This window comes from Pararge aegeria, chromosome 11, assembly GCF_905163445.1.
Source record: "Pararge aegeria chromosome 11, ilParAegt1.1, whole genome shotgun sequence".
In the NCBI taxonomy this organism is placed as follows: Eukaryota; Metazoa; Arthropoda; class Insecta; order Lepidoptera; family Nymphalidae; genus Pararge; species Pararge aegeria.
This window is the reverse complement of record NC_053190.1, coordinates 2,501-22,193: the sequence shown is the minus strand read 5'-3', so window position 1 is coordinate 22,193 and position 19,693 is coordinate 2,501. Positions and strand designations below refer to the sequence as shown.

Below are 19,693 nucleotides of genomic sequence, written 5' to 3'. Positions count from 1 at the left end.
ATAAAAACTCATTACTATTTTAATACTAGTTATGCTGCTGTTGATGCACTGATGAAAGCCAGATAGCTAGATCAGTGTTTAGTTAGTCGTAGTTGCCGGTGGGCTGAGGTCTAAAGGAATCCAAACTAGTTTTAAAAGGTTTGGATAGGTTAGGTTAGGTTAGAACATGAATAAGACGGGTGCCCGGCCGCAGGCCGGTCACTTAGGTTCAGTTCCGTTTAAAAAAAAAAAAAACAAAAAACAAAACGTACCAATACAAAGTACTCTTATTCATATTAGAAGATATTGTAAAATAACAATTAATTTAATTTTTTTTTTTTTTTTTCACTTACACATTAGGCCCGTCGCGCCGCGCCACTACTATATGTGGCGAAGGTGCGAAGTCGACGGCGACGACAAAGTACCGAGTCTAAGGAGACTGATGGCGGCGCCACACAGTGGCGTTATGTCTCTATAAAAGTGGTGGTCTTTTATTATGTTATTTATTAATGGTATTATTTTAATATCATATCAATATTGTACCCCGCACAGGGGGGAGGTACGGGTAGGTAGTGACGAAAAATAACGATACGGGACTCTTACGAGGTCTCGCAATCGGAATGAGTACACTTTAAATATTTTAACGAGGTAAAATTTAAGGGCATTGAGGGTCTGGTGCCAGTGGTGGTTGATTAGATCCACACACTATACTTTTTATAATTATGTGGCGTTATGTCTCTATAAAAGTGGTGGTCTTTTATTATGTTATTTATTAATGGTATTTTTTTAATATCATATCAATATTGTACCCCGCACGGGGGGAGGTAGGGGGGTAGGTAGTGACGAAAAATAACGATACGGGACTCTTACGAGGTCTCGTAATCGGAATGAGTTTCTGCGACTACCATTGTCTGTCGCGGGTAACGGGGAATCAGGGTTCGATTCCGGTGAGGGAGCCTGAGAAACTGCTACCACATCCAAGGAAGGCAGCAGGCGCGCAAATTACCCACTCCCTGCACGGGGGGGGAGGTACGGGTAGGTAGTGACGAAAAATAACGATACGGGACTCTTACGAGGTCCCGTCATCGAATAATCAATACACGAACTGCCCACACACTTGTAAATATAGACGCGCAAGATCGTTACACGAACCGCTTACCATTATAGTAAACTACTATGCAAACACACATAACATATACGCAATAAGAGAACTTTAAATTGGAGATTTTACCCTACCACACCCGTCTGTCTCATTCTGAAAACTATTCAAAATAATTGCTATTTTTCATTCTCATTCAAATATAAATAATAGTAAATAATATATAATTTTTGACTGAACTGAACCCAAGTGCCCGGCCTGTTGCCGGGCACCCCTCGTATTCATGTTCTAACCTAACCTAACCTAAATCTAGTTTTGACACCTTTAGACTTTAGATTCAAGATTTAATGTGAATATATGCATTAATAAAAACTCATTACTATTTTAATATTAGTTATGCTGCTGTTGATGCACTGATGAAAGCCAGATAGCTAGATCAGTGTTTAGTTAGTCGTAGTTGCCGGTGGGCTGAGGTCTAAAGGAATCCAAACTAGTTTTAAAAGGTATGGATAGGTTAGGTTAGGTTAGAACATGAATAAGACGGGTGCCCGGCCGCAGGCCGGTCACTTAGGTTCAGTTCCGTTTAAAAAAAAAAAAAACAAAAAACAAAACGTACCAATACAAAGTACTCTTATTCATATTAGAAGATATTGTAAAATAACAATTAATTTAATTTTTTTTTTTTTTTTTCACTTACACATTAGGCCCGTCGCGCCGCGCCACTACTATATGGGGCGAAGGTGCGAAGTCGACGGCGACGACAAAGTACCGAGTCTAAGGAGACTGATGGCGGCGCCACACAGTGGCGTTATGTCTCTATAAAAGTGGTGGTCTTTTATTATGTTATTTATTAATGGTATTATTTTAATATCATATCAATATTGTACCCCGCACAGGGGGGAGGTACGGGTAGGTAGTGACGAAAAATAACGATACGGGACTCTTACGAGGTCTCGCAATCGGAATGAGTACACTTTAAATATTTTAACGAGGTAAAATTAAAGGGCATTGAGGGTCTGGTGCCAGTGGTGGTTGATTAGATCCACACACTATACTTTTTATAATTATGTGGCGTTATGTCTCTATAAAAGTGGTGGTCTTTTATTATGTTATTTATTAATGGTATTTTTTTAATATCATATCAATATTGTACCCCGCACGGGGGGAGGTAGGGGGGTAGGTAGTGACGAAAAATAACGATACGGGACTCTTACGAGGTCTCGTAATCGGAATGAGTTTCTGCGACTGCCATTGTCTGTCGCGGGTAACGGGGAATCAGGGTTCGATTCCGGTGAGGGAGCCTGAGAAACTGCTACCACATCCAAGGAAGGCAGCAGGCGCGCAAATTACCCACTCCCTGCACGGGGGGGGAGGTACGGGTAGGTAGTGACGAAAAATAACGATACGGGACTCTTACGAGGTCCCGTCATCGAATAATCAATACACGAACTGCCCACACACTTGTAAATATAGACGCGCAAGATCGTTACACGAACCGCTTACCATTATAGTAAACTACTATGCAAACACACATAACATATACGCAATAAGAGAACTTTAAATTGGAGATTTTACCCTACCACACCCGTCTGTCTCATTCTGAAAACTATTCAAAATAATTGCTATTTTTCATTCTCATTCAAATATAAATAATAGTAAATAATATATAATTTTTGACTGAACTGAACCCAAGTGCCCGGCCTGTGGCCGGGCACCCCTCGTATTCATGTTCTAACCTAACCTAACCTAAATCTAGTTTTGACACCTTTAGACTTTAGATTCAAGATTTAATGTGAATATATGCATTAATAAAAACTCATTACTATTTTAATACTAGTTATGCTGCTGTTGATGCACTGATGAAAGCCAGATAGCTAGATCAGTGTTTAGTTAGTCGTAGTTGCCGGTGGGCTGAGGTCTAAAGGAATCCAAACTAGTTTTAAAAGGTTTGGATAGGTTAGGTTAGGTTAGAACATGAATAAGACGGGTGCCCGGCCACAGGCCGGTCACTTAGGTTCAGTTCCGTTTAAAAAAAAAAAAACAAAAAACAAAACGTACCAATACAAAGTACTCTTATTCATATTAGAAAATATTGTAAAATAACAATTAATTTAATTTTTTTTTTTTTTTTCACTTACACATTAGGCCCGTCGCGCCGCGCCACTACTATATGGGGCGAAGGTGCGAAGTCGACGGCGACGACAAAGTACCGAGTCTAAGGAGACTGATGGCGGCGCCACACAGTGGCGTTATGTCTCTATAAAAGTGGTGGTCTTTTATTATGTTATTTATTAATGGTATTATTTTAATATCATATCAATATTTTACCCCGCACAGGGGGGAGGTACGGGTAGGTAGTGACGAAAAATAACGATACGGGACTCTTACGAGGTCTCGCAATCGGAATGAGTACACTTTAAATATTTTAACGAGGTAAAATTTAAGGGCATTGAGGGTCTGGTGCCAGTGGTGGTTGATTAGATCCACACACTATACTTTTTATAATTATGTGGCGTTATGTCTCTATAAAAGTGGTGGTCTTTTATTATGTTATTTATTAATGGTATTTTTTTAATATCATATCAATATTGTACCCCGCACGGGGGGAGGTAGGGGGGTAGGTAGTGACGAAAAATAACGATACGGGACTCTTACGAGGTCTCGTAATCGGAATGAGTTTCTGCGACTGCCATTGTCTGTCGCGGGTAACGGGGAATCAGGGTTCGATTCCGGTGAGGGAGCCTGAGAAACTGCTACCACATCCAAGGAAGGCAGCAGGCGCGCAAATTACCCACTCCCTGCACGGGGGGGGAGGTACGGGTAGGTAGTGACGAAAAATAACGATACGGGACTCTTACGAGGTCCCGTCATCGAATAATCAATACACGAACTGCCCACACACTTGTAAATATAGACGCGCAAGATCGTTACACGAACCGCTTACCATTATAGTAAACTACTATGCAAACACACATAACATATACGCAATAAGAGAACTTTAAATTGGAGATTTTACCCTACCACACCCGTCTGTCTCATTCTGAAAACTATTCAAAATAATTGCTATTTTTCATTCTCATTCAAATATAAATAATAGTAAATAATATATAATTTTTGACTGAACTGAACCCAAGTGCCCGGCCTGTGGCCGGGCACCCCTCGTATTCATGTTCTAACCTAACCTAACCTAAATCTAGTTTTGACACCTTTAGACTTTAGATTCAAGATTTAATGTGAATATATGCATTAATAAAAACTCATTACTATTTTAATACTAGTTATGCTGCTGTTGATGCACTGATGAAAGCCAGATAGCTAGATCAGTGTTTAGTTAGTCGTAGTTGCCGGTGGGCTGAGGTCTAAAGGAATCCAAACTAGTTTTAAAAGGTTTGGATAGGTTAGGTTAGGTTAGAACATGAATAAGACGGGTGCCCGGCCGCAGGCCGGTCACTTAGGTTCAGTTCCGTTTAAAAAAAAAAAAACAAAAAACAAAACGTACCAATACAAAGTACTCTTATTCATATTAGAAGATATTGTAAAATAACAATTAATTTAATTTTTTTTTTTTTTTTCACTTACACATTAGGCCCGTCGCGCCGCGCCACTACTATATGGGGCGAAGGTGCGAAGTCGACGGCGACGACAAAGTACCGAGTCTAAGGAGACTGATGGCGGCGCCACACAGTGGCGTTATGTCTCTATAAAAGTTGTGGTCTTTTATTATGTTATTTATTAATGGTATTATTTTAATATCATATCAATATTTTACCCCGCACAGGGGGGAGGTACGGGTAGGTAGTGACGAAAAATAACGATACGGGACTCTTACGAGGTCTCGCAATCGGAATGAGTACACTTTAAATATTTTAACGAGGTAAAATTAAAGGGCATTGAGGGTCTGGTGCCAGTGGTGGTTGATTAGATCCACACACTATACTTTTTATAATTATGTGGCGTTATGTCTCTATAAAAGTGGTGGTCTTTTATTATGTTATTTATTAATGGTATTTTTTTAATATCATATCAATATTGTACCCCGCACGGGGGGAGGTAGGGGGGTAGGTAGTGACGAAAAATAACGATACGGGACTCTTACGAGGTCTCGTAATCGGAATGAGTTTCTGCGACTGCCATTGTCTGTCGCGGGTAACGGGGAATCAGGGTTCGATTCCGGTGAGGGAGCCTGAGAAACTGCTACCACATCCAAGGAAGGCAGCAGGCGCGCAAATTACCCACTCCCTGCACGGGGGGGGAGGTACGGGTAGGTAGTGATGAAAAATAACGATACGGGACTCTTACGAGGTCCCGTCATCGAATAATCAATACACGAACTGCCCACACACTTGTAAATATAGACGCGCAAGATCGTTACACGAACCGCTTACCATTATAGTAAACTACTATGCAAACACACATAACATATACGCAATAAGAGAACTTTAAATTGGAGATTTTACCCTACCACACCCGTCTGTCTCATTCTGAAAACTATTCAAAATAATTGCTATTTTTCATTCTCATTCAAATATAAATAATAGTAAATAATATATAATTTTTGACTGAACTGAACCCAAGTGCCCGGCCTGTGGCCGGGCACCCCTCGTATTCATGTTCTAACCTAACCTAACCTAAATCTAGTTTTGACACCTTTAGACTTTAGATTCAAGATTTAATGTGAATATATGCATTAATAAAAACTCATTACTATTTTAATACTAGTTATGCTGCTGTTGATGCACTGATGAAAGCCAGATAGCTAGATCAGTGTTTAGTTAGTCGTAGTTGCCGGTGGGCTGAGGTCTAAAGGAATCCAAACTAGTTTTAAAAGGTTTGGATAGGTTAGGTTAGGTTAGAACATGAATAAGACGGGTGCCCGGCCGCAGGCCGGTCACTTAGGTTCAGTTCCGTTTAAAAAAAAAAAAAACAAAAAACAAAACGTACCAATACAAAGTACTCTTATTCATATTAGAAGATATTGTAAAATAACAATTAATTTAATTTTTTTTTTTTTTTTTCACTTACACATTAGGCCCGTCGCGCCGCGCCACTACTATATGTGGCGAAGGTGCGAAGTCGACGGCGACGACAAAGTACCGAGTCTAAGGAGACTGATGGCGGCGCCACACAGTGGCGTTATGTCTCTATAAAAGTGGTGGTCTTTTATTATGTTATTTATTAATGGTATTATTTTAATATCATATCAATATTGTACCCCGCACAGGGGGGAGGTACGGGTAGGTAGTGACGAAAAATAACGATACGGGACTCTTACGAGGTCTCGCAATCGGAATGAGTACACTTTAAATATTTTAACGAGGTAAAATTTAAGGGCATTGAGGGTCTGGTGCCAGTGGTGGTTGATTAGATCCACACACTATACTTTTTATAATTATGTGGCGTTATGTCTCTATAAAAGTGGTGGTCTTTTATTATGTTATTTATTAATGGTATTTTTTTAATATCATATCAATATTGTACCCCGCACGGGGGGAGGTAGGGGGGTAGGTAGTGACGAAAAATAACGATACGGGACTCTTACGAGGTCTCGTAATCGGAATGAGTTTCTGCGACTACCATTGTCTGTCGCGGGTAACGGGGAATCAGGGTTCGATTCCGGTGAGGGAGCCTGAGAAACTGCTACCACATCCAAGGAAGGCAGCAGGCGCGCAAATTACCCACTCCCTGCACGGGGGGGGAGGTACGGGTAGGTAGTGACGAAAAATAACGATACGGGACTCTTACGAGGTCCCGTCATCGAATAATCAATACACGAACTGCCCACACACTTGTAAATATAGACGCGCAAGATCGTTACACGAACCGCTTACCATTATAGTAAACTACTATGCAAACACACATAACATATACGCAATAAGAGAACTTTAAATTGGAGATTTTACCCTACCACACCCGTCTGTCTCATTCTGAAAACTATTCAAAATAATTGCTATTTTTCATTCTCATTCAAATATAAATAATAGTAAATAATATATAATTTTTGACTGAACTGAACCCAAGTGCCCGGCCTGTTGCCGGGCACCCCTCGTATTCATGTTCTAACCTAACCTAACCTAAATCTAGTTTTGACACCTTTAGACTTTAGATTCAAGATTTAATGTGAATATATGCATTAATAAAAACTCATTACTATTTTAATACTAGTTATGCTGCTGTTGATGCACTGATGAAAGCCAGATAGCTAGATCAGTGTTTAGTTAGTCGTAGTTGCCGGTGGGCTGAGGTCTAAAGGAATCCAAACTAGTTTTAAAAGGTTTGGATAGGTTAGGTTAGGTTAGAACATGAATAAGACGGGTGCCCGGCCGCAGGCCGGTCACTTAGGTTCAGTTCCGTTTAAAAAAAAAAAAAACAAAAAACAAAACGTACCAATACAAAGTACTCTTATTCATATTAGAAGATATTGTAAAATAACAATTAATTTAATTTTTTTTTTTTTTTTTCACTTACACATTAGGCCCGTCGCGCCGCGCCACTACTATATGGGGCGAAGGTGCGAAGTCGACGGCGACGACAAAGTACCGAGTCTAAGGAGACTGATGGCGGCACCACACAGTGGCGTTATGTCTCTATAAAAGTGGTGGTCTTTTATTATGTTATTTATTAATGGTATTATTTTAATATCATATCAATATTGTACCCCGCACAGGGGGGAGGTACGGGTAGGTAGTGACGAAAAATAACGATACGGGACTCTTACGAGGTCTCGCAATCGGAATGAGTACACTTTAAATATTTTAACGAGGTAAAATTAAAGGGCATTGAGGGTCTGGTGCCAGTGGTGGTTGATTAGATCCACACACTATACTTTTTATAATTATGTGGCGTTATGTCTCTATAAAAGTGGTGGTCTTTTATTATGTTATTTATTAATGGTATTTTTTTAATATCATATCAATATTGTACCCCGCACGGGGGGAGGTAGGGGGGTAGGTAGTGACGAAAAATAACGATACGGGACTCTTACGAGGTCTCGTAATCGGAATGAGTTTCTGCGACTGCCATTGTCTGTCGCGGGTAACGGGGAATCAGGGTTCGATTCCGGTGAGGGAGCCTGAGAAACTGCTACCACATCCAAGGAAGGCAGCAGGCGCGCAAATTACCCACTCCCTGCACGGGGGGGGAGGTACGGGTAGGTAGTGACGAAAAATAACGATACGGGACTCTTACGAGGTCCCGTCATCGAATAATCAATACACGAACTGCCCACACACTTGTAAATATAGACGCGCAAGATCGTTACACGAACCGCTTACCATTATAGTAAACTACTATGCAAACACACATAACATATACGCAATAAGAGAACTTTAAATTGGAGATTTTACCCTACCACACCCGTCTGTCTCATTCTGAAAACTATTCAAAATAATTGCTATTTTTCATTCTCATTCAAATATAAATAATAGTAAATAATATATAATTTTTGACTGAACTGAACCCAAGTGCCCGGCCTGTGGCCGGGCACCCCTCGTATTCATGTTCTAACCTAACCTAACCTAAATCTAGTTTTGACACCTTTAGACTTTAGATTCAAGATTTAATGTGAATATATGCATTAATAAAAACTCATTACTATTTTAATACTAGTTATGCTGCTGTTGATGCACTGATGAAAGCCAGATAGCTAGATCAGTGTTTAGTTAGTCGTAGTTGCCGGTGGGCTGAGGTCTAAAGGAATCCAAACTAGTTTTAAAAGGTTTGGATAGGTTAGGTTAGGTTAGAACATGAATAAGACGGGTGCCCGGCCGCAGGCCGGTCACTTAGGTTCAGTTCCGTTTAAAAAAAAAAAAACAAAAAACAAAACGTACCAATACAAAGTACTCTTATTCATATTAGAAGATATTGTAAAATAACAATTAATTTAATTTTTTTTTTTTTTTTCACTTACACATTAGGCCCGTCGCGCCGCGCCACTACTATATGGGGCGAAGGTGCGAAGTCGACGGCGACGACAAAGTACCGAGTCTAAGGAGACTGATGGCGGCGCCACACAGTGGCGTTATGTCTCTATAAAAGTGGTGGTCTTTTATTATGTTATTTATTAATGGTATTATTTTAATATCATATCAATATTGTACCCCGCACAGGGGGGAGGTACGGGTAGGTAGTGACGAAAAATAACGATACGGGACTCTTACGAGGTCTCGCAATCGGAATGAGTACACTTTAAATATTTTAACGAGGTAAAATTTAAGGGCATTGAGGGTCTGGTGCCAATGGTGGTTGATTAGATCCACACACTATACTTTTTATAATTATGTGGCGTTATGTCTCTATAAAAGTGGTGGTCTTTTATTATGTTATTTATTAATGGTATTTTTTTAATATCATATCAATATTGTACCCCGCACGGGGGGAGGTAGGGGGGTAGGTAGTGACGAAAAATAACGATACGGGACTCTTACGAGGTCTCGTAATCGGAATGAGTTTCTGCGACTACCATTGTCTGTCGCGGGTAACGGGGAATCAGGGTTCGATTCCGGTGAGGGAGCCTGAGAAACTGCTACCACATCCAAGGAAGGCAGCAGGCGCGCAAATTACCCACTCCCTGCACGGGGGGGGAGGTACGGGTAGGTAGTGACGAAAAATAACGATACGGGACTCTTACGAGGTCCCGTCAACGAATAATCAATACACGAACTGCCCACACACTTGTAAATATAGACGCGCAAGATCGTTACACGAACCGCTTACCATTATAGTAAACTACTATGCAAACACACATAACATATACGCAATAAGAGAACTTTAAATTGGAGATTTTACCCTACCACACCCGTCTGTCTCATTCTGAAAACTATTCAAAATAATTGCTATTTTTCATTCTCATTCAAATATAAATAATAGTAAATAATATATAATTTTTGACTGAACTGAACCCAAGTGCCCGGCCTGTGGCCGGGCACCCCTCGTATTCATGTTCTAACCTAACCTAACCTAAATCTAGTTTTGACACCTTTAGACTTTAGATTCAAGATTTAATGTGAATATATGCATTAATAAAAACTCATTACTATTTTAATACTAGTTATGCTGCTGTTGATGCACTGATGAAAGCCAGATAGCTAGATCAGTGTTTAGTTAGTCGTAGTTGCCGGTGGGCTGAGGTCTAAAGGAATCCAAACTAGTTTTAAAAGGTTTGGATAGGTTAGGTTAGGTTAGAACATGAATAAGACGGGTGCCCGGCCGCAGGCCGGTCACTTAGGTTCAGTTCCGTTTAAAAAAAAAAAAAACAAAAAACAAAACGTACCAATACAAAGTACTCTTATTCATATTAGAAGATATTGTAAAATAACAATTAATTTAATTTTTTTTTTTTTTTTTCACTTACACATTAGGCCCGTCGCGCCGCGCCACTACTATATGGGGCGAAGGTGCGAAGTCGACGGCGACGACAAAGTACCGAGTCTAAGGAGAATGATGGCGGCGCCACACAGTGGCGTTATGTCTCTATAAAAGTGGTGGTCTTTTATTATGTTATTTATTAATGGTATTATTTTAATATCATATCAATATTGTACCCCGCACAGGGGGGAGGTACGGGTAGGTAGTGACGAAAAATAACGATACGGGACTCTTACGAGGTCTCGCAATCGGAATGAGTACACTTTAAATATTTTAACGAGGTAAAATTAAAGGGCATTGAGGGTCTGGTGCCAGTGGTGGTTGATTAGATCCACACACTATACTTTTTATAATTATGTGGCGTTATGTCTCTATAAAAGTGGTGGTCTTTTATTATGTTATTTATTAATGGTATTTTTTTAATATCATATCAATATTGTACCCCGCACGGGGGGAGGTAGGGGGGTAGGTAGTGACGAAAAATAACGATACGGGACTCTTACGAGGTCTCGTAATCGGAATGAGTTTCTGCGACTGCCATTGTCTGTCGCGGGTAACGGGGAATCAGGGTTCGATTCCGGTGAGGGAGCCTGAGAAACTGCTACCACATCCAAGGAAGGCAGCAGGCGCGCAAATTACCCACTCCCTGCACGGGGGGGGAGGTACGGGTAGGTAGTGACGAAAAATAACGATACGGGACTCTTACGAGGTCCCGTCATCGAATAATCAATACACGAACTGCCCACACACTTGTAAATATAGACGCGCAAGATCGTTACACGAACCGCTTACCATTATAGTAAACTACTATGCAAACACACATAACATATACGCAATAAGAGAACTTTAAATTGGAGATTTTACCCTACCACACCCGTCTGTCTCATTCTGAAAACTATTCAAAATAATTGCTATTTTTCATTCTCATTCAAATATAAATAATAGTAAATAATATATAATTTTTGACTGAACTGAACCCAAGTGCCCGGCCTGTGGCCGGGCACCCCTCGTATTCATGTTCTAACCTAACCTAACCTAAATCTAGTTTTGACACCTTTAGACTTTAGATTCAAGATTTAATGTGAATATATGCATTAATAAAAACTCATTACTATTTTAATACTAGTTATGCTGCTGTTGATGCACTGATGAAAGCCAGATAGCTAGATCAGTGTTTAGTTAGTCGTAGTTGCCGGTGGGCTGAGGTCTAAAGGAATCCAAACTAGTTTTAAAAGGTTTGGATAGGTTAGGTTAGGTTAGAACATGAATAAGACGGGTGCCCGGCCGCAGGCCGGTCACTTAGGTTCAGTTCCGTTTAAAAAAAAAAAAACAAAAAACAAAACGTACCAATACAAAGTACTCTTATTCATATTAGAAGATATTGTAAAATAACAATTAATTTAATTTTTTTTTTTTTTTTCACTTACACATTAGGCCCGTCGCGCCGCGCCACTACTATATGGGGCGAAGGTGCGAAGTCGACGGCGACGACAAAGTACCGAGTCTAAGGAGACTGATGGCGGCGCCACACAGTGGCGTTATGTCTGTATAAAAGTGGTGGTCTTTTATTATGTTATTTATTAATGGTATTATTTTAATATCATATCAATATTTTACCCCGCACAGGGGGAAGGTACGGGTAGGTAGTGACGAAAAATAACGATACGGGACTCTTACGAGGTCTCGCAATCGGAATGAGTACACTTTAAATATTTTAACGAGGTAAAATTTAAGGGCATTGAGGGTCTGGTGCCAGTGGTGGTTGATTAGATCCACACACTATACTTTTTATAATTATGTGGCGTTATGTCTCTATAAAAGTGGTGGTCTTTTATTATGTTATTTATTAATGGTATTTTTTTAATATCATATCAATATTGTACCCCGCACGGGGGGAGGTAGGGGGGTAGGTAGTGACGAAAAATAACGATACGGGACTCTTACGAGGTCTCGTAATCGGAATGAGTTTCTGCGACTACCATTGTCTGTCGCGGGTAACGGGGAATCAGGGTTCGATTCCGGTGAGGGAGCCTGAGAAACTGCTACCACATCCAAGGAAGGCAGCAGGCGCGCAAATTACCCACTCCCTGCACGGGGGGGGAGGTACGGGTAGGTAGTGATGAAAAATAACGATACGGGACTCTTACGAGGTCCCGTCATCGAATAATCAATACACGAACTGCCCACACACTTGTAAATATAGACGCGCAAGATCGTTACACGAACCGCTTACCATTATAGTAAACTACTATGCAAACACACATAACATATACGCAATAAGAGAACTTTAAATTGGAGATTTTACCCTACCACACCCGTCTGTCTCATTCTGAAAACTATTCAAAATAATTGCTATTTTTCATTCTCATTCAAATATAAATAATAGTAAATAATATATAATTTTTGACTGAACTGAACCCAAGTGCCCGGCCTGTGGCCTGGCACCCCTTGTATTCATGTTCTAACCTAACCTAACCTAAATCTAGTTTTGACACCTTTAGACTTTAGATTCAAGATTTAATGTGAATATATGCATTAATAAAAACTCATTACTATTTTAATACTAGTTATGCTGCTGTTGATGCACTGATGAAAGCCAGATAGCTAGATCAGTGTTTAGTTAGTCGTAGTTGCCGGTGGGCTGAGGTCTAAAGGAATCCAAACTAGTTTTAAAAGGTTTGGATAGGTTAGGTTAGGTTAGGTTAGGTTAGGTTAGGTTAGGTTAGGTTAGGTTAGGTTAGGTTAGGTTAGGTTAGGTTAGGTTAGGTTAGGTTAGGTTAGGTTAGGTTAGGTTAGGTTAGGTTAGGTTAGGTTAGGTTAGGTTAGGTTAACGCCAGGTGGCGCGACCGTTAGTATAGCAGACTGATATTAAAGGTCGTGGGTTCGAACCTTGGTCGGCGCATGGTTCCACAGACGGTGAGCTTTCATAGCCACAGTCTTCTAAGAACATGCGAGATTAATATTTGCGATCTAGGAATTTAGAGAGCCTCTTCTTAATAGAGGTTATCTACCTGGAATGCAACTGACATTTTGTAAGCATTCGGTGGCGCATTGGTATACACGCAAACTTCGTGCGGAAGGCACTGGTTCGAAACCTACCACGGCTATTGGCTTTTTTAGAGCAGCCGACAGCGCAGTGCTCGGGCGGCGTAACCATATATCGCGGCATCTGAGTTCGAATCCTGACGCTTTGTATGAACTTTGTGGTGGTCAAATTTTTGGAGGAGGTTGAAAGTTGGTTTCGTTGGTTTTTCAAAGGCCCTTTTCAGGGCCAGTGGTAGTGGCAGTGGCTGTTGTTGTTATTTGTTGTTGTCAGTAGTTGTTGTTATCGTTATTGTTATTGTTATTGTAGTTTTAAGTCTATTTTAGGTTGGATTTCGGTTGTTTTTGTGGGTGGTTGTTTTTGTTTGTTATTGTTATTGTTATTTTAGTTTTAACAGGGATAGGGGGATTGTCAAAGGGCCCTTTTAAGGGTCACAGGTTGTTATTCTTATCTTGTTTTGTTGACTGTTGGTTGTTGTTATTGTTTTTCTCACCTGTTGTTGCTAGTTATTAAGTTTGGCTGTCTCTGACTGTTGGCCTGCCTGGCTTTACAGACAGGTGGACCGTCGGAGATGGCGGATGAACTGTCATCGGGGAGGGATGGCGCTCCAGGACCGCAGACGCGTTCACGCCGGAGCAACAGGGCGGTTGCAGTAAGGGGCGGAGCTTCAGCCCGTACCCCTGTTGTTGCGAGGTACTCGCGCCGGGATGATTCTGTTTCGCCGAGCTCCCGGAACTCGTCGATGTCGCGGTGCTCGACGCCGGTATCAAGGGGGAACTATGGCGTGAGAAGCGCCATGACAGAACTCAGGGCGGCGGCTGAGGAACAGAAGGAGGCTGCCTTCAATCGGTTCCTTCAGGGCCGCATAGGAGGACAGGAGGCTCGAACCGCAGTTCTGGATGCGGAGGAGGAACCGGCGAGCGAAGAGTCTTGCCGGGAGGACCCCACTAAGCTCGGTGTGCAAGAGTTGCGTGCCTGGGCCGGAAGGAGCACGGCGTCCCTCATTCAGATGGCTGGTAAGTCCAGTAATCTGAAAGGGACGTACGTTAAAAAATTTAAGGAGGCTGCCTCGGAGCTGCAAGCCATAGTGGAGGCCCTCAGCTCACGGACTGAGGCTGAAGAAACCCGCCGCTTGCGGGCAGACAATGCCCGCCTCCGCTCTGAGCTTGACCTTATAAGAACGGAGCAGAAGGCGTATCGGCGGGACTTCGCGGAGATGAAGACCGCGATGGCCAAAGAGGCGGCTAGAGCAGCGACGAGAGGGGCAGGAGCGCCCGTGCCACCTGCAGCGGCCTTTGATGCAGACGTATTGGAGGAGCTGAAAGCCTCCATAGTGGCCTCAGTCGGGACGATGCTAGACGCCCGCTTCGCGGGAATCGAGGAGCGTCTCCTCCCAGAAAAGGTGACACGCCCGCCGCTCTCCTCGGATAGAAGAGGGCCGCCACCATCGCGCTCCGCTGGGACCTCACAGGCGGCTCCGGCTCGATCGGGTGGCCTCAGAACGAGCGTGGCTCCAGCGACTCCTGGGGAGACTCCAGCGAGGGCAGGCCCAAGCCGGGCAGCACAGCCGGAGGCTGAAACTTGGTCGGAAGTGGTGGGCCGAAAGACCAGGGGCAAAAATAACCCAGGCGCCAATCCCGCGTCGTCAACTCCGAGGCCCCCGCCCACAGCGGCCCCTAAGCGGAAGCCCAGTCTGGCTCCCCCTAAGACGGCCGCCGTTATTATAACTTTGGCTCCCGAGGCGGTCAGTAGAGGGGTGACCTACGCTCAGGTCTTAGAGCAGGCTGAGCAAAGGGTTAACTTGGGCGAGATTGGTATAGGCGCGGGGATGCGGATTCGCCGCTCTGCGACAGGGGCTAGGCTCTTGGAGTTGCCGAAGGAGAACACCCAGGACCAGGCCGAGTTATTGGCAGGTCACCTTCGCAAAGCGTTGGAGGGGGTAGCGGAGGTTGTTCGCCCTACCAAAACGGCGACCCTTCGTGTCACCGGGTTGGATGACTCCGCAACTGCGGTAAAGGTGGCGGCGGCTGTAGCACGCGCAGGAGGCTGCTCGATTGTTGCGGTCAGGGCGACTCCGGTGCAGAGGAGCCCCATGGGCATGGGGTCGTCCACCGTTTACTGCCCGGTGGATGCGGGCAAAAAGGTCTGCGAGGCCGGGCGTCTGTTGGTGGGCTGGAGCTCCGTCAGAGTCCAGGCCCTGGAGCAGCGCCCTCTTCGCTGCTACAGGTGCCTGGGGATGGGGCACACGGTAGCCTTGTGTACCTCTGAAACCGACCGGAGCAAGATGTGCTACCGGTGCGGAGAAGAGGGACACAGGCACTCAGGGTGTGAGAGGCCCATACGCTGCGCCGTCTGCGCGGACGCCTCTCAGCCGTCGGGGCACATCATGGGGGGGAAGAGCTGCCACCCCCCTCAAGGGAAGGCCCGAGTTGTCTCCTCTCAGAGCAACCGAAGTGGCCCAGCGCGGACCGAAGACACTGATATGCCGTCAAATGAATAGACGGCATATCAGTGTACTTCAGGCGAACTTAAACCACTCTGCGGGGGCTCAGGACCTCCTACTGCAGTCCGCCGCAGAGTGGTCTATCGACATAGTCGTGGCTTGCGAGCCATATTATGTCCCCGCTCAGGAACGCTGGGTTGGAGACATGTGTGGCTCGGTTGGCATTGTCGCGGCGAACGGCGCCGGTCCTCCCCTCTCACCTCTCGAAAGGGGTCCCGGGTTTGTGGTTGCGGGATGGGGACAGTACATTATTGTCGGCCTGTACTTTTCCCCTAGCCGCACGCTGGCAGAATTCGAGGATTTCCTCGACTCTGTCAGCGAAGCCGTCCGCCGGCACAATGGAGGGCGAACCCTGGTTCTTGGAGACTTCAATGCCAAGAGCCAGGCGTGGGGGAGTCCCACTTCGGACGGCAGAGGCAGGGCGGTGCTGGTGTGGGCTGCGCACCTCGGGCTCTCCCTACTCAATAGGGGGACAGCCCATACCTGCGTCCGCGCGCAGGGTGGCTCCATCGTGGACCTGTCGTTTGCCTCCCCCTCGGTTGCCGACAGAGTCGCCAACTGGAGGGTAGAGGACGGGGTGGAGACCCTATCGGACCACAACTATGTCCGATTTGAGGTCTCCACATCCCCGGTGGTCGCGATGGCACCTCCCCAGGGTCCAAATCGCCTCCCACGTTGGTGTCTCACCCAAATGGACCGGGAGTTGGTCAAAGAGGCCTCCATTATTGTACGGTGGGCCTCTTCCGGAGATGAGAGGGACACCAGTGTGGGAGAACGGGCGGAGCAGCTGCGCGCGGACCTCACGGAGGTATGCGACTCAGCAATGCCGAGGGCGCGTGGATGGCGCCGCCGTAAACGGGTGTACTGGTGGTCGGACGAGATCGCGGTCCTACGTATCGCCAGTCACCGAGCCCGCAGGGACTATGTCCGGTGCCGCAGGCGGAACGGACTGGACGTAGTTCTGGAGGAGCAACTGCGGGAGGTTTACGGCCAGGCCAAGAGGGCCCTACAGTTGGCCATAAGCTGCGCCAAGGAGCGTGCCCGGGAGGAACTGCTGGAGGGCCTGAGTAGGGACCCCTGGGGACGCCCTTATCGCGTGGCGAGAAGGAAGCTCCGTAACCAGGGACCCCCAGTAACCCAGACCCTCCAGCCGGAGCTCTTGCGGAGCGTCGTCGAGGGACTCTTCCCGGACTCCCAGGGACATGTCCCTCCAACGATGGTACCCCAGGCCGGAAGGGGCTCCACCCCCCTGGCTGATAGCGGTTCTGTTCCGCTGATCACCGGGGAGGAGATGGACGTAGCCCTTGGCCGCCTCCGGTCCAAGAAGACGGCACCTGGACCGGACGGCATCCCGGGTCGGGTCATATACATGACCCGGGAGTTCCTCGAGGCAAGACTCCGGGAGCTGTTCAACCAGTGTATACTGGCTGGACGGTTCCCCAAGTCTTGGAAGGAGGGACTGCTGTGCCTTATCCGCAAAGCAGGGCGACCGTTGGACGCTCCGTCGGCGTACAGACCGATAGTCTTGCTCAACGAGGTCGGGAAGGTCTTTGAGAAGATCCTTGCAGACCGACTAGTTGGGCATCTGGAAACTGTCGGTCCAGGGCTATCGGCGGAGCAGTACGGCTTTAGGGCGGGTCGCTCGACCATTGACGCCCTAGAGTCGTTGAAGGCCCTGACGGATGAGGCAGTTGCCGGGGGGGACGTCATTCTCGCCGTCTCCTTGGACGTCACGAATGCCTTCAACAGCCTCCCCTTTGAGACTCTTCTAGAGGCACTTCGGTACCATGAAGTGCCTCCGTATCTCAGGAGGCTGTTGGAGTCATACCTCCAGGATAGGTGGATATCCTGGACGGGGAGTGGCGGGCAACGAGAGCGGCGGAAGGTGCTCAATGGGGTCCCGCAGGGATCGGTTCTCGGGCCGGTGTTGTGGAACATCGGCTTCGATTGGCTCCTGCGGGCCCCCATGCTGCCGGGGGCAAGGGTGTTATGCTATGCGGATGACACTCTAGTCACGGCACGCGGGAGCACCTTTGCGGAGGCGTCCCGCCTGGCCACGGTCAGCGCGTCTCTAGTGGCAAGGAGGGTCCAGGCCTTGGGTCTGAGGGTTTCGGTCCCTAAGACCGAGGCCCTCCTCTTCCATGGCCCTCGCAGAGGTCCACCACGAGGTGCCCAAATCACCGTCCAGGGTGTTCAGGTGGAAATAAAGGCCCAGATGAAGTACCTGGGCCTCACCCTGGACGGACGGTGGAGTTTTAAAGGGCACTTCGAGCTGCTTGCGCCCAGACTCGTCGGAGCGGCAGCCGCTCTGGGGAGGCTTTTGCCCAACATCGGGGGGCCGGACTCAGCCTGCAGGCGCCTGTATGCGGGTATCGTCAGGAGTATGGCGCTGTACGGGGCTCCAGTATGGGTGCACGCATTGACTCCGCAGAATATCACACTACTGCGGAGACCGCAACGCGTAATCGCGGTGCGTGCGATCCGGGGCTACCGTACGGTGTCTTGGACGGCATCCACACTTCTTGCTGGCGACCCGCCGTGGGACCTGCAGGCTGAGGTGCTTGCACAGGTGCACCGCTACCGGTCAAGTGTGAGGACTCGAGGGGAAAGACCAGGACCCGAGGAGATTGGGAGACTCCGTACCCTCGGAAGGGAGGTCCTGGTCCAGAGATGGAGAGAAGACCTCGAGTCCCCGGTGGCGGGCATCTGGACGGTGGAGGGCATCCGGCCCCACCTAGAGCGGTGGCTGAAGCGGCGCCATGGCGCGCTGACGTATCGCCTCGTGCAGGTGCTTACCGGACACGGCTGCTTCGGTAAATACCTGCACGGGATCGCGAGGAGGGAGGCCTCGCCGATCTGCCATGAGTGTGACGCGCCTGAAGACACGGCGCTCCACACCTTGGCAGTATGCGCGTCATGGGCCCCGCAAAGACACGCAATGGTGTCACTCCTGGACGGTGACCTCTCGCTGCCAAGTGTTATCAATCTGATGCTCGGCAGCGAGGAGGGATGGTCTACTGTCGCCTCCTTCTGCGAAGCCGTAATGGGCTTGAAGGAGGCCTCGGAGAGGGAGAGAGAGCAGGCGGCTGATGCTCTTCCCCTCCGAAGAAGGAGAACAGGTGGCAGGAGGCGCAGATATGCGCACCTAATGCCACCTCCGTAGACACCATTGCGTGCCTCCGACGAGTGCGCCGGGGCGTCAAAGTTGCATGCGACCGCGATCCTTTGACGCTCCAACTTGGGCGCGGGCGGCTCCGCTGGGTTTTAGTGGGTATTCTGGCTGATACATCATCGGCCAGCGAGTCCCACATACCCTGCTGGAGGCTGCGCAGTTTTGGCTGCGCAGCCTCCAGGAGGGATGCCTAAACGCATTTCCCAGCGACAAAAAAAAAAAAAAAAAAAAAAAAAAAAAAAAAAAAAAGGTTAGGTTAGGTTAGGTTAGGTTAGGTTAGGTTAGGTTAGGTTAGGTTAGGTTAGGTTAGGTTAGGTTAGGTTAGGTTAGGTTAGGTTAGGTTAGGTTAGGTTAGGTTAGGTTAGGTTAGGTTCCCCCTTGGGAGCTGGAGGCGGGGGTTCTCGCGGAGACACACCGTGTCAGAGCAGAGGCTCGGGCGAGAGGGGAACACCTGGCCATAGATCAGGTTGGACGTGTGCGGCGAATGGCCGAAAAGAGGATGCGGGACCGCTGGAAAGCGGACCTGGCGGACGC

General features: G+C 46.5%; 1 protein-coding gene across 1 annotated transcript in view; it reads left to right on the top strand.

The window, feature by feature from the left end:
• Positions 1-19,693, top strand: part of LOC120627218 — a 197,811-nt gene that overhangs the window by 177,637 nt on the left and 481 nt on the right. Inside the window, exons 3-5 of the mRNA XM_039895093.1 lie at positions 14,038-15,906; positions 16,007-18,496; positions 18,728-18,775. Coding sequence (XP_039751027.1) covers positions 14,038-15,906; positions 16,007-18,496; positions 18,728-18,775 — 4,407 coding nt within the window. The remainder of the gene's footprint in view (positions 1-14,037; positions 15,907-16,006; positions 18,497-18,727; positions 18,776-19,693) is intronic.